General features: G+C 37.9%; 1 protein-coding gene across 1 annotated transcript in view; it reads left to right on the forward strand.

Moving 5' to 3' along the window:
• The window catches only part of GMCL1 (germ cell-less 1, spermatogenesis associated), a 35,963-nt gene extending 23,410 nt beyond the window's left edge, over positions 1-12,553 (forward strand). Inside the window, exons 9-12 of the mRNA XM_034657276.1 lie at positions 2,262-2,322; positions 4,587-4,732; positions 6,741-6,828; positions 11,209-12,553. Of these exons, the coding sequence (XP_034513167.1) occupies positions 2,262-2,322; positions 4,587-4,732; positions 6,741-6,828; positions 11,209-11,337 (424 nt within the window). The 3' untranslated portion in view covers positions 11,338-12,553. The remainder of the gene's footprint in view (positions 1-2,261; positions 2,323-4,586; positions 4,733-6,740; positions 6,829-11,208) is intronic.
• Positions 12,554-13,458: the final 905 nt, after the last annotated feature.

Below are 13,458 nucleotides of genomic sequence, written 5' to 3' on the forward strand. Positions count from 1 at the left end.
AGTCCATAGTCTCTCATGTTTCATTCCCCCTTCTGATTACCCCCCTTTTCTTTATCCCTTTCTTCCCCTACCGATCCTCCTAGTTCTTATGTTCCATAGATGAGAGAAATCATATGATAATTGTCTTTCTCTGCTTGACTTATTTCACTTAGCATTATCTCCTCCAGTGCCGTCCATGTTGCAGCAAATGTTGAGAATTCGTTCTTTCTGATAGCTGAGTAATATTCCATTGTATATATGGACCACAACTTCTTAATCCAGTCATCTGTTGAAGGGCATCTCGGCTCCTTCCATGATTTGGCTATTGTGGACAATGCAGCTATGAACATTGGGGTGCATATGGCCCCAGAAGAGCTTTTTTGGTAGTTTCTATAGCATGATCTGCTGGACAGGGAGTTAGGTGCTCAGTTGTGTTGCATGAGACTGTTCAACTTTTGGTGTCCAGCTAAGAAATAGAAGAAGATCCCTCCGCAATCCAGAAATTAAGATAAGAAAGAAATTATATGGAGCTATTACATAGTCTTAAAAGTGATTCTTTCTATTTTATAGTTACCTTAAATCAAAGACATTCAAACCCTTTGATAGCTACCCACATTTAGACCTCTATTTTTCATTACCACCATATATAAATGTATATAAGTGAAACAAAATATTTTGAAACAATACTTACTGTTGCTATATCCAAAGGTCCTATTTTCTATTTAATTTTTTTTAAAAGCTTACTGTGACTCATTAAATTGATTTTAATGGGACATGAACTACATTTTTAAAAATCCCACTCTAAATGTAATTTTCATCTTAAAAAATAAGTCAGCCTGGGGTGCCTGGGTGGCTCAGTCGGTTAAGCGTCCAACTCTTTTGATTTCAGCTTAGGTCACGGTCTCAGGGTTGTGAGATCAATCCCCTCATCAGACTCATGCAGTGGGGCATGGAGACTGCTTAAGGTTCTCTCTCTCCTCTCCTTCTGCTCCTCCCCCTCTAAAAAAATAATAATAATCCAGCCTAATTTAGATAACCACTCAGTTGTTTTTCTCCTAAATTTTCCCTCAATTTAACTTTTTTGTTTTTAGAAGTTATGTTTGCATTCACAATTGTGATAAATGTTAGCAGTGTCTGAAAGGGGAATAGGTAGGTGTCTTCTTTATTCCTCAGTCTTCCTTGTTGCTGCTTCCACAACTTGTTCCTCCCTCATCCCTCATTGAACCACAGCTCCTTCTACTACGCCACTCACAACGCTTATTGTAGCCATCATTCACTGGGCTATCTGTATTTATCACTGTTCTTGTTATCAGTCTTGGTGATTTCAGTGTCTCTGTTCTCTAACCTTTCTCCCCACAGTGATCTTATGTTCTGCCCTACCTCCAGCATCTATTTTCTGATAGCATATCCTCAGTTTTTGCTTCACTAAATAATGCACCCCCTTCAGAATCGCCATTTCAAGCATACCATTTTCAGACTCCGCTACTGTTATCTTTCTAGCACTCTTTCTAGAACCTGGACTCCCAACAATATTTTAACTCCTCTGGGGTGTACAATACATTGTTCTTATTACCTTTTTCCCGTTACCCTCTCACCACGTCTCTGCTTCTTTCTTTACCTGACTTATATTTTGTGTTCCATCTTAAAATTAGTCCCTGGCTAATACTCTTAACTTCCCTTTTTACTCTGTCAAGCTCAGCTGGCTAAACTCCGATTCTTACTAAATCCTGACTTACCATGCACTCCATGCCTGCTTCCAAACAGATGGATATGACTAAAGAAAAACAGTGTACCCCACCAGGGGTCATTTGAATGTTTGTAGCTGTAAACTTCAAACAGCTGCTGCATGGGGATCCTCCAACATTTCATCCTGCCACTCTTTGAGTACCTCTCATACCTTCTTTAAAAGGGGTAGTGCTACCACCCTCATTCTTAGCTGATGACATTGTTTCTTTCATCACTCAGAAAATAAAAGCAACAGGAAGAGAATCGACACATCCTCCTACCAAACAGTCTGCCAGTCTGACTGCAGCTATAGCTGTGTGCTATGCTTTTCCTCTTATTAGAATGGATGAACCATCTGCTTCTGTCCTAGTCCGTTCCCTCCCCTCATAAAAAACTCCATCCCTTCTCACCTATTCAGAAGCTTTGTTCCTGCAGTTATCACCTCCCTGTCCTGCATCATCAGTTTTTCTCTTCTACTGGGTCATTCTCATTGAGCATATATCATACCATACCACCGCCCATCTGGAACCACACCCCGACCCCACATTCTTCTCTAGCTACCACTCCCATTTCTTTGCATCTCTTTTAAGCAAAAAACTCATTGAAAAATTTGCTCAGGTTTGTCTGTACTTCCTGTTTTCCAGTGCTCTCTTGAATTCACTCCAGTTCATTCATCCCAGTAAACTCCACTGAGACTGCCATGCTAGTGTCACCAGTGATTTCCACATTGCCAAGTCAGGTAGTTTTTAGTCTTCCAGAAGTTCTTGGCAACATGACATATCTGCACTAACTCTTTAAGAAAGATTTTCTCCATTTGACTTCCAGGATAGCACATTCTGCTGGTTTTCTTCCCAATTCATTGGCTGTTCCTTCTAAGTCTTTGCCTAGAACCTTCTCTTTCTCAGCAGATGTTGGTATGACTTAGAGGTTCAGTACTTGGACTTCTTCCCTGTCGAAGCTCATGCCAAAGTGATCTCATCTAGTTCCCATGACTTCACACTGATGACTTCTAACTCCAGATTCATATATCCAGCTACTCATTTGACATCTTTCTTAGAATCCTGTAGCATCTTGAATAAAATAGTCCCAGTGGAACTCTTTGATTTTCATCCCGAAACTTTCTCCTTTCCAAGTAATTCTCTAACCCATAAATGGCCCCTCTGTTACTCCGTTGAATAAGCTCCAAACTTTGGATTCTTCTTTCTTAAATACCACACCTGGTGTTCATAAGGAATTCTTCCAGGCTGTACTTGTGAAATCTATTCTTAGCATGTCCGCCACTACCACCCAAGTCCAAGCCAGCATTATCTCTTGCCTGGACTACGGTAGTAGCCTCATAACTGCTCTCCTAGTTTCACTCTTGCTCTTCTCCATGTTGTTTTCCATACAACAGCCAAAGTCGTCTTTTTAAAATGCAAGTTAGATCGTGTTACTTCCTTTCCTAAAACTTTCCATCAGCTTCTTACTGCACTTAGAAGAAATGCATGCTCTTCCTTGCTGTGGACTCCTAGGCCCTACGTTTTCTGACCCCTGACTGACTCTCTGAACTTATCTGCATCTTCTGTCGACCCATGTCACTGCCCTAGCCACATAGCCCTTCTTGCTGTTCCTCAGATATACCAAGCATGTTTTTTATCTCCAGAGCTTTGTACTTGCTGTTCTCTTTGCCTAAGTCACTCTTGCCCCAGATAGTTACTGGTCTGCTCCTTAGTTGACTCAGGGCCCGGCTCACCTAGTATCTCCTTGGAGAGACTTTCCCTGACCACCTGTCTGAACCAGCAAGCTCCCCAGCTGAGGCCCCCCTTTTCTATCCTGTCACTCTATCCTGACATTCTATTCTGTTTTATTCTCTTACATGCCATTCTATCTATTCCTTCCACACAAGCATATACACATATTAAAATACACATTTTACCAGGGCAGGAACTTACTGTTCTTCAGTGCCTAGAACAGTATTTGGCACATAATATGTGCTCAAGAAATACCTTTGCGCTATTAAATTAGTGTTGTAATTCACTATACCATCAGCTTGCTTAATAGTCCATTAACTATTAGGTGATAGATTAAACAAATTTGTGAACCTCATGATGGTATTTAAAATAATTCATGGCCGCCTGGGTGGCGCAGTCGTTAAGCATCTGCCCTCAGCTCAGGGCGTGATGACGGCGTTCTGGGATCGAGCCCCACATCAGGCTCCTCAGCTGGGAGCCTGCCTCTTCCTCTCCCACTCCCCCTGCTTGTGTTCCCTCTCTTGCTGGCTGTCTCTCTCTCTGTCAAATAAATAAATAAAGTCTTTAAAAATATAAAATAAAATAAAATAATTCAGTTGTGGGGTGCCTCGCTGACTCAGAAGAGCATGCAACTCTTGATCTTGGGTTCATAAGCCCCACGTTGGGTGTAGAGATTACTAAATAAATTTTTAAAAATAAATAATAAATAAATAAATATTTAAAATAAATAAAAATAAATAAATTTTAAAGCAAGGTGGATTTTAATGGGGTCTTACTACCACTTTATAGCCTCCTAGCGCCCTGAGCTCTATATCCTTAGAGTTGCAGTGAAAAGCCATATTACTTAGCATAGAATTATGGTATGGAGACATAACAAAACAGATCATGAAGAGGTATATTGGGAAAGTACCTTAAAGAATGATGATCATAAATAAAGGCTGCTTTTCTGGCTTTGAGATATAACTGTACCCATGTGGTAGACCTTTATATATATTCACAGATATAGTCTGTGTGGTAAGCCTTAAGGGAAAGGTACCCAAGAGAGAGAAATATTTGGAATGAGTTAAAGAAAGAAAAGACATTTTGAATTTTTTATTTTTGATTTACTAGTATGACAAACTGAAGTAAATCTTTCTCTTTTCTATTTTTTAGTACTGCTGGCGGTGGACAGGTTTTAACTTCGGCTTTGACCTGCTTGTAACTTATACCAACCGATACATCATTTTCAAACGCAATACACTGAATCAGCCATGTAGTGGATCTGTCAGTTTACAACCTCGAAGGAGCATAGCATTTAGGTAGGATGAAATTTCCCTGTCCTACTTCTCCTCACTCAGAAAAAATACAAGAAATAAAATAAAACCTGTTACTTTATGCCAACAGTAGTAGAGTTTTGGTAAGATATAGTATATATGAAAGTGCAAGGAAATATTAAGGTTCTGTTCCTGTGAAATGTTAGTAATAATCAAAATCAAAAAGTCTGGATCTGGTATGTCAGAAAAAATAGGCTGGAATATGAATGATAGAGGATTGATAATAGGCTTGAAGCTGTTGCCTTGCTGCTGTTCTTGCCAATTAAAGGTCCAGAATGGAAATACTGCAAGATATTTCTCTAGGAAAACATATCTGGTATTGTATTTTACTTTCTGTGGGATTTCATATGTCCAGCTTTGCCTGATAGTTTTGCTGGCTATCTTTCTGGAGAGGATGCTGACAAATTGGAAAATAGCTTAATGGCAGATTTTTTAAGTCATATATTTATACTTACCTTAAACCATATGCAAAAATTAACTCAAAATGGATCGGAGACCTAAACATAAGAGTGAAACTATAAAACGACCCTTGGAAGAAAACATAGGGGAAAAGCTTCTTGACGTTGGATTTGGCAATGATTTCTTCAATATGACACCGAAGCATAGGCAACAAAAGAAAAAAATAAATTGGACTTAATCAAAATTAAAAACTCTTATGTATCAAAGGACACTATCACGAGAGTAAAAAGGCAACCTAGAGAATGGGAGAAAATATTTGCTAACCATGTATCTGATAAGGAGCTAATATCCAGAATATCTAGAGAACTGCTAAAACTCCACAGAAAGACAAACAGCCTCATTCAAACATGAGCAGCAGACTTAAATAAACATTTTTCCAGAGAAGATATGCAGGTGGTGAATAAGCATCTTTTCAAGCATGAAAAGATGCTCAGCATCACTAATCATTAGAGAAACACAAATCAAAGTCACAGTGAGATACCACCTCAAACCCATTAGGAGGGTTATTGTCAAAAACAAAACAAAAAGTGTTGAGGAGGATGTGGAGAAATTGGACCTTTGTGCATTGCTGGTGAGAATGTAAAATTGTGTATCCTTTGTGGAGAATGAAATGGCGGGTGTTTCCTCAAAAAATTAAACATAGGATTACCATGTGATCCAGCAATTCCTCTTCTGGGTAATTACCCAAAAGCATTGTAAGGAGGGACTGGTACAGATATTATTAGTACATTCATTTTCACAGCAGCCTTATTTACAATGGCCAGAAGGTGGAAGCAACCCAAGTGTCCATCAAGGATGTCCATGTAGATGTTGTCCATATCTACAATGGGATTTTATTTAGCCTTGAAATGGAAGGAAATTCTTACACATGCACCAACATGAATCTTGACGACATCATGTTAAGTGAAATTAGCCGGTCACAAAAGAATAGGTGCTGAATGATTCCACTCATATGAGCTACCTTGAGTAGACAAGATCGTAGAGAAAGTAGAATGGTGATTGTCAGGGGCCAAGGTAGGGAAAATGGGGAATTCGTATTCACTGGGTACAGAGTTTCAGATGGGAAGATGAAAAAGTTCTGGAGATGGATGGCAGTGATGATTGCAGAATAGTGTGACTGTATTTAATGCTGAGAACTATATACTTAGAAATGGTTAAAATGGTAAATTTTATGTATATTCTACCACAGGAAAGACATTTATGAGTTATTTTATATCCCAGGTATGTATAATAGCACAGGCTTACAAATCTCTAAGGGGATCAGTTTAGAATTTGAAGAGACTTTTTAAAATCTTTTATCAAATAAAAGAGTATGAAGAGAAAAGTAAATATTAAAGTGAGGGAGGGCTTGTTTAAATTAATCTGTGGTTAAAAAAATCATATGTTTAGGGACGCCTGGCTGGCTCAGTCGGTGGAGCATGCAACTCCTGATCTTGGGGTTGTGGGTTTGAGCCCCACTTTGGGTGTAGAGATGACTTAAAGTCTTAAAAAAAAAAATCATACATTTATCTGTATTGTTTTTTTTTAATCCTAGATTACGTTTAGCCTCTTTTGATAGTAGTGGAAAGCTAATATGTAGTAGAACAACTGGCTATCAGATACTTACACTTGAAAAGGACCAGGTATGTTTGATTACTTTTGTGTTGTTTGGTAATAGTATTTGTCTTTTGAATCCTCTTTTGAAAATTCTTAAGTAGGATTAACATTTGATTTAAAGATTGGTTTAAAAGTTTTTTAAAGGTAGAGATGGAAATACCATGTTCGTGTATGCATAATTTACCCCCATTTTATTAGAAGTGTAACTAAGACAAAAAAAGAAAAAAGGAAACAAAATTTGATTTGAGGGGCAGGGAAAAGCTGATAATAGGGAAATAATTGTTTATCCTGAATAACTTCTTCAAAAAGTTATGAATCTTAATTGCTTTATCCATTGTGTTCATAAATGCGTTTACTTATAGATTAATAGCAAACACCTTAAAGATAATCCAGTATGTCTGCATAACTCCTGAATATTAAGAGAACATTATCCTCTAGCACAATAGATTTCTAAAGTAGCAAGCATCTGTAATGTTCCCCAAACTCTCTCTAAATCCATTTGTTTCTTCATACATCACATGCATGCGGAAGTTTCAAAATGTCATGATAAGAAAGTAAATCACTTTCAAAAAGTAATATGAGAGCTGTTAAAATATTAACGTAGTTTAGGGGCACCTGGGGGGCTCAGTTGGTTAAGCACCTTCAGCTCAGGTCATGATCCCAGGGTCTTGGAATCGACCCCTGCCTTGGGCTCCCTGCTCCGAGGGAAGCCTGCTTCTCCCCCTCCCTCTCCCTCTGCCTGCTGCTCCCCCTGCTTGTGCTCACTGGCATGCACGCTCTCATGCACGCTTTCTTGCACGCTCTCTTGCTTTCTCTCTCATATAAATAAATAATCTTAAAAAAAATATTAAGGAAGTTTACTTCTGTTAAAACTAACCACCATTCCAAGGGACATACTGTCTTAATAAAGGGTTCAGAGCCTATAGTTCACATAAATTATTAGAAGTTAGCCGTTTTCTTCAGACTGAAGAGCCTCTTAACAGAACATCAGCATTTAGCACTGCAAGGAACCTTGGAGTGATAGTTCTAACCTCACATAGCTTGTATGAGAACTCCTTTAACAACATTCTGACGGAGGACCCTCCACCTTGTTGCAATTCTGGCAACAGAGAGTGGACTCTCTCACATGGTGGATAGTATTTGAGAAGGTATATCTACCTTATATAATAAGAAAAGTTCAAATCTGCCTTCAGTAGAACTCTCTTGGTCCCCCTGGCACCCTCTGGAGCTTCATGAGCAATGGTTATCTTTACTTTCTATCTGGAACTTCTTAAAAAATACTGTCATGGCTCAAAGCAGCCAGAGATTTTAAAACACCAGGCCAAGATAATAGTTGTATTTCAGGTGTTTCTTGAGTTGTTCATTCAGCAAACATTTGAGTCCCTGCTGTGTGCTAGGTTCTCTGCCACCCAGGCGCCCCTGAGTTTTGTGTATTTTATAGCTATTACAGGACAGTGCCATCAAATGAAGGATCTCAGCAATGTGTAAGAAGGATTAGAGACACGGTAATGGGTGAAAGATGATTTAGAAGCTGTTTCTATAATCCAGATAAAGCATGAAAACCTTAACTTAAGAAAGTAGCAATGGGGATGAAGAAATGTTGATGGGTTCTGGAAATAAAGCAGTGCAGTTGATAGAATTTGGTGCCTAATTGTGTGAAGGTGAGAGAGTAAAGTTAGTTCCCAGGGATGCCTGGGTGGCTCAGTCGGTTAAGTGTCTGCCTTTGGCTCAGGTCATGATCCCAGGGATCTGGGATTGAATCCCACATCAGACTCCTTGCTCAGCGGGGAGCCTGCTTCTCCGTCTGCTGCTCCCCCTGCTTGTGTGCTCTCTCTCTCTCTGACAAATAAATAAATAAAATCTTTTAAAAAAATAGTTTCTAGTATTCTGACTTGGGCAACTTGATTTATAGTAGTTTTTCCTTTGATTTGAATTATAGGAAGGAAAGTGAAAATGACAAAGTGTGGGTGAAAAGATGATGAATTCAGTTTAAGCCATATTTAATTTGAGGGCATTGAGATGAAAGTGTGATGGGTGGGGAATAACTGGGTCTGGGGTTTACAAGCAATGCCTGGGCTAGAAATAATGACTGGATGAGATAGCCTCTAGGAAATGTGTAGAGAATCTAACAAGACAGAAACCTAGGGGACACTGGTATTTGAGGGGTGGGCAAAAAAAGTAACCTGGTGAGACATTCAAGAGCTGGGATGGGGAGTCAAAGCCAGATTGCAAGAGTGAAAGTATAGATGGTCCATAAAGAAGAGGTAATAGCCAGTAGCTGCTGGTTTGAATTGGAGTTGCTTTATGTCTAAGTGAAGATTTCCAGTAGAGAGTTAGATGTATAGATCCTGGAATTTAGACCTAGATGAAAACTGTGGGGAAGTAATAGAGCTCTAGGACATAGGTGGTGAGCCTCAAGAGAAGCAGGGATATGTAAATGAAGATGGAGAAGTAACAGTCTGGAAGTAGAAATGGAAACATAGGAAGATGCCGCCACTCTGTCTAATGCTGTGATCTGTGGGCTTCTCAGCTTTCACCCTGTAGTGGAAGAAAGAAAATGGAACTTTATGGTGCTTCAGTGCAAACATAGATGTAAATTGAGCCCTCAGGTGGAGTTAAGGGTTTAGTAAAGCTATGATTAAATCTGTCTAGTTTGGGGCTAGGGATTGGGAATTAATACAACCTAATATTCAGAAATCAGTGTGTTCTTTCAGCTCTCAAGTAATGTCCACATGGCTCTGCTCTTTTCCAAAAGTTGGCACTTAGACCTACCTTCACCCCCAGCCCTAACTATATTGAAAAACTAGAATCTTCCTTGGAGTTTTGTTTTGTTGTAGCTCTGAATCTTGGTTTTTATCATCACATAAACATATTATCAAAGCATATGTCCTCAACAAATTTAGTAAATATGCCTTCACCTGGGTTGTAGCTATAAACTTTGTTTAGGCCAGGGTGAATCAGGCATCTCAAGACCAACTATGTTTGACATCATTCCTTTCTGCTAACCCTGTTAGTACCATCAGGCTAGGTGGTCGGCTCACTTGACCCATCATCTCACCCATCTTGTTCACTAACATTTTTTTTAAAAACGCCACTTTCCCTGATTTGGGATATATGGAGATGTCCTCTGTGTGTGTGTGTGTGTGTGTGTGTGTGTGTGTGTGTGTGTGTGTTCCTTACCTTCTTTTTNTTTTTTTTTAAAGATTTTACCCATTCATTTAACAGAGATAGAGACAGCCAGCGAGAGAAGGAACACAAGCAGGGGGAGTGGGAGAGGAAGAAGCAGGCTCATAGCAGAAGAGCCTGATGTGGGGCTCGATCCCATAACGCCGGGATCACGCCCTGAGCCGAAGGCAGACGCTTAACCGCTGTGCCACCCAGGTGCCCCTGTTCCTTACTTTCTTGATCCAATTTATTTGGCTTTTCCCCCAGTACAGAAGCTATGTCCAGTTAAGCCTACATCAGTAATTCAAGTGTTCCAGTGTGTTAGTCTCTCTTCATTGCAGGAGCATCATCCTTAGTAAAAATTAAAAACTCAAGGCTTAAACAGTGTTTAATAGTATGTTCTTCAAAATGTATAAAATAAGGCAAAACTAATGTATAGTACTGCAGAGAGTATATCTAAGTATTCAAAAAGTAGAAATTCCAGTGCTGCTCCTTTTACTCTGAAGACTCACTCCGTTCACCAAATGCCGTTGGCACAGGGTTCCACGTGGAGATCTGTAGAATGAGAGATGTTTATGTTTGTGCTTCTTAGATATAGGATTAGCTCCTGTCTCTGTGAGATTTCAAGGCATTCTCATGTGTTCTGATGTAACTGAGCCTGAAATTGATTTTACATGATAATGTATTTTACATTCCAAGAGACAAATAATATGTTTGCATTAGAGACAGTGGAAAACCTTAGACAAGAGTGGGAACGTGGGAACCATGCTTGTTGGTGCTAATAATGGCTTCCCACCTTCTTCCCATTTATTTGCTATACCTAAAGGCCATCAAGAGATGAATCCAAAATGCTATATATTTCTTGACTATATCTGCTCATAAGATATGTAGGTACTTGATAGAAATTTTTCAATAATGAAGATAATGGCCACTACGGAGTACTTCATATGTGGCTGGCTTTGCTGAGTCCTCTGTGTGCATTGTCTCATTTAATCCTCACTATAATCGTGTGAGGTGGGTATTTTTATTTATTTTACAGTAAGGAAACTGCAGTTGACAAGTCATTGACTTGCCCAATGCCACAGCTAGTAGATGGGAGTTTCAAGGTTAGAATAGTAACTTTGAGGCTTCAGATGCAAGCTCTTAACCACTGTATGATCTCCTTCAGTTTACTCAGTTCAACAGTTTGGTTTTCTGTTTTCTGTTTGTCTTGTCATTAAAGCTACAAATTTGTTTTATAGGAACAAGTAGTGATGAACTTGGACAGCAGGCTTCTGATCTTCCCTTTATACATCTGCTGTAACTTCCTGTATATATCACCAGAAAAAAGAACTGAAAACAATCGTCATCCAGAAAATCCAGAAAACTGAGGATCTCATCAGCTGGAAACAGTAGCACTTTGCAAACTTTTTCGGCCAGCTTTAATTTAATGGCCCTACTGATATTCACATCTAAGGTGACTAACAATGACAAAGGCCTTATGAACTGTACAGATAATACAGAAGACTATTCTTATGCTCATTACATTTCTATGCATATGTGAAAAAAACATTTTAAAGCCAAGAGAATATCTGTCAAACCATTTCTGTAATAAAGATGTTGACTCGTGCTTTTAATTTTTAAGCATCAGTAGAAAATCGCTGTAGGTAATTTCACATTGCAGCCTAATATAGATTTAATTTTTTGTTTAAACTCGGATCCTACCTAATGTTAGTGAATGTCAGTTATCTATCTGTAAATTTATTTTTATTTGGCTAAAAGAATGCTTAAGGAACAATTAGAATGGCTAATTATAAATGCTCTTTCAGTTGGTGCATTTAAATCTGTCCTTTAATTTTTTCAACTCCTCTTTATGATTCCTCCTCATATTCTGATATCCCTCCAAGTTGTGCTTGTTTTTAATCATTAAATACTTTTTTGTGGTTTTGGAGACTAAGGTGGGGGACTTTTTATTTAACGTAAGCATTTTCATGCTATTTTATTTTGCTTTTAATTTAGCTTTCTTAGTATTTTTAACAAAATCAGCTTTAGACTTTCAAACGAACTTGAATGGGGGAGAAAATCAGTTTGAACCTGAGGATATTTCTTTGCCTTACAGGTCTTTTTCTTTGACATACTGTACTTTATTCTTAGGTCGTGGATTATTTATGTACCAAATATTACACCTTAAACATTTTCATATTCTCTGATCTTCAGAATTATTTATGTTCAAATTTTGGTTGGGAATCCTATTTCCTACTTAAGCTCAGGACCTTATAACCTCTGAATTGAGTGCCTTTGAGTTACACATGCTAATAGAAATTTCATAGCATATGTAAATAAGGTTGGAGGATCTCATATAGAAGCTTACAATAAAGCATTAATGTAAAAATAGAACTTATTTTTGTCAAAAAGGGGATGTACACTTGTCATGATTTATATGTTTGCTTCTTGTGTTTACTGCTATTTTGCAAATAGCCATGCTCATCTTCCTTCCGGAGTAAATGCTTTTTGTGGTTAATATATATTTTTAGTATGTTTTAAAAATTGGGAATCATTTTTATGTATCTGTACAAATAATAAATATCCATTTGGAAAAAGAATAAATAAGCTCTTATATAAAATGGACAAAAAAAAACTTAGTTGAAAACAATTTTTTTTCTTTCTAGTTAGATTTAACTTTTGGCATTTAATAGTTTTTCTTCCCCAGTAATAGGGTCCATAGGTTCATAAATTGCTTTTCTCCTTTCAAAATTCATCCTCTTTGACTTAAAGGAACCTTTTAAATGCCTCCCCCCCACCCCCAAACTGTAACTTAAATGTTTTAAATACAATAATTTAGCTGTATCAAGAGGCTGCTTTTCTTATTTTTATATTTGGCTATAATTATATCTCTTTCATGAGATGCTTTTTTCCTGTCTTATTCTAGCATCAGAGGTTCCTTGCTAAAAAATATAAATAACAAGCTTAATTTGAATTATGTGATTAATTGACTTTTTAGAAATCTTGGGAGTAAAGAGAAAGTTTGTATCAGTGAGTAAAATTAACTATTTCATCTCATTATATAAATTAACCAAATTTGAATTATCTATGGTTCCTGTCTTTTGGTTCTTCCTAGCCAAATTGCTTACGTCGCCCACAAATAATAGCTACTTCTTCAATCACAAGTAGGTTGTGTTCTCATCTGAGAAATTGGTACTTGTCAGCTAATGATGTAGAGATCTGCTTTTGTCTTTATTTCTTTAGCACCAACTTCTCATTCTTTTCAGTAGGAATATTTTCCATTAAGTATTAAGAGTGTCAGCTGAATTATCATATAAACCATTATATATGAAAGCTTTTATGTTTGTCTGCCTTTGCCATATACCCATTGCCAAGTCTTTTCTCTAAGCTAATTTTTTAAGGCTAGAAAACGGTATTTACCCATTAACAATTATTATCAGTAACTTGGTTATTAGTATCAATTAATTTGGTTATCAGTAAAGAAGAGGTCCTTAGGAGAAAATATTCTA

The sequence above is a fragment of the Ailuropoda melanoleuca genome, chromosome 4 (assembly GCF_002007445.2).
Source record: "Ailuropoda melanoleuca isolate Jingjing chromosome 4, ASM200744v2, whole genome shotgun sequence".
NCBI lineage: Eukaryota > Metazoa > Chordata > Mammalia > Carnivora > Ursidae > Ailuropoda > Ailuropoda melanoleuca.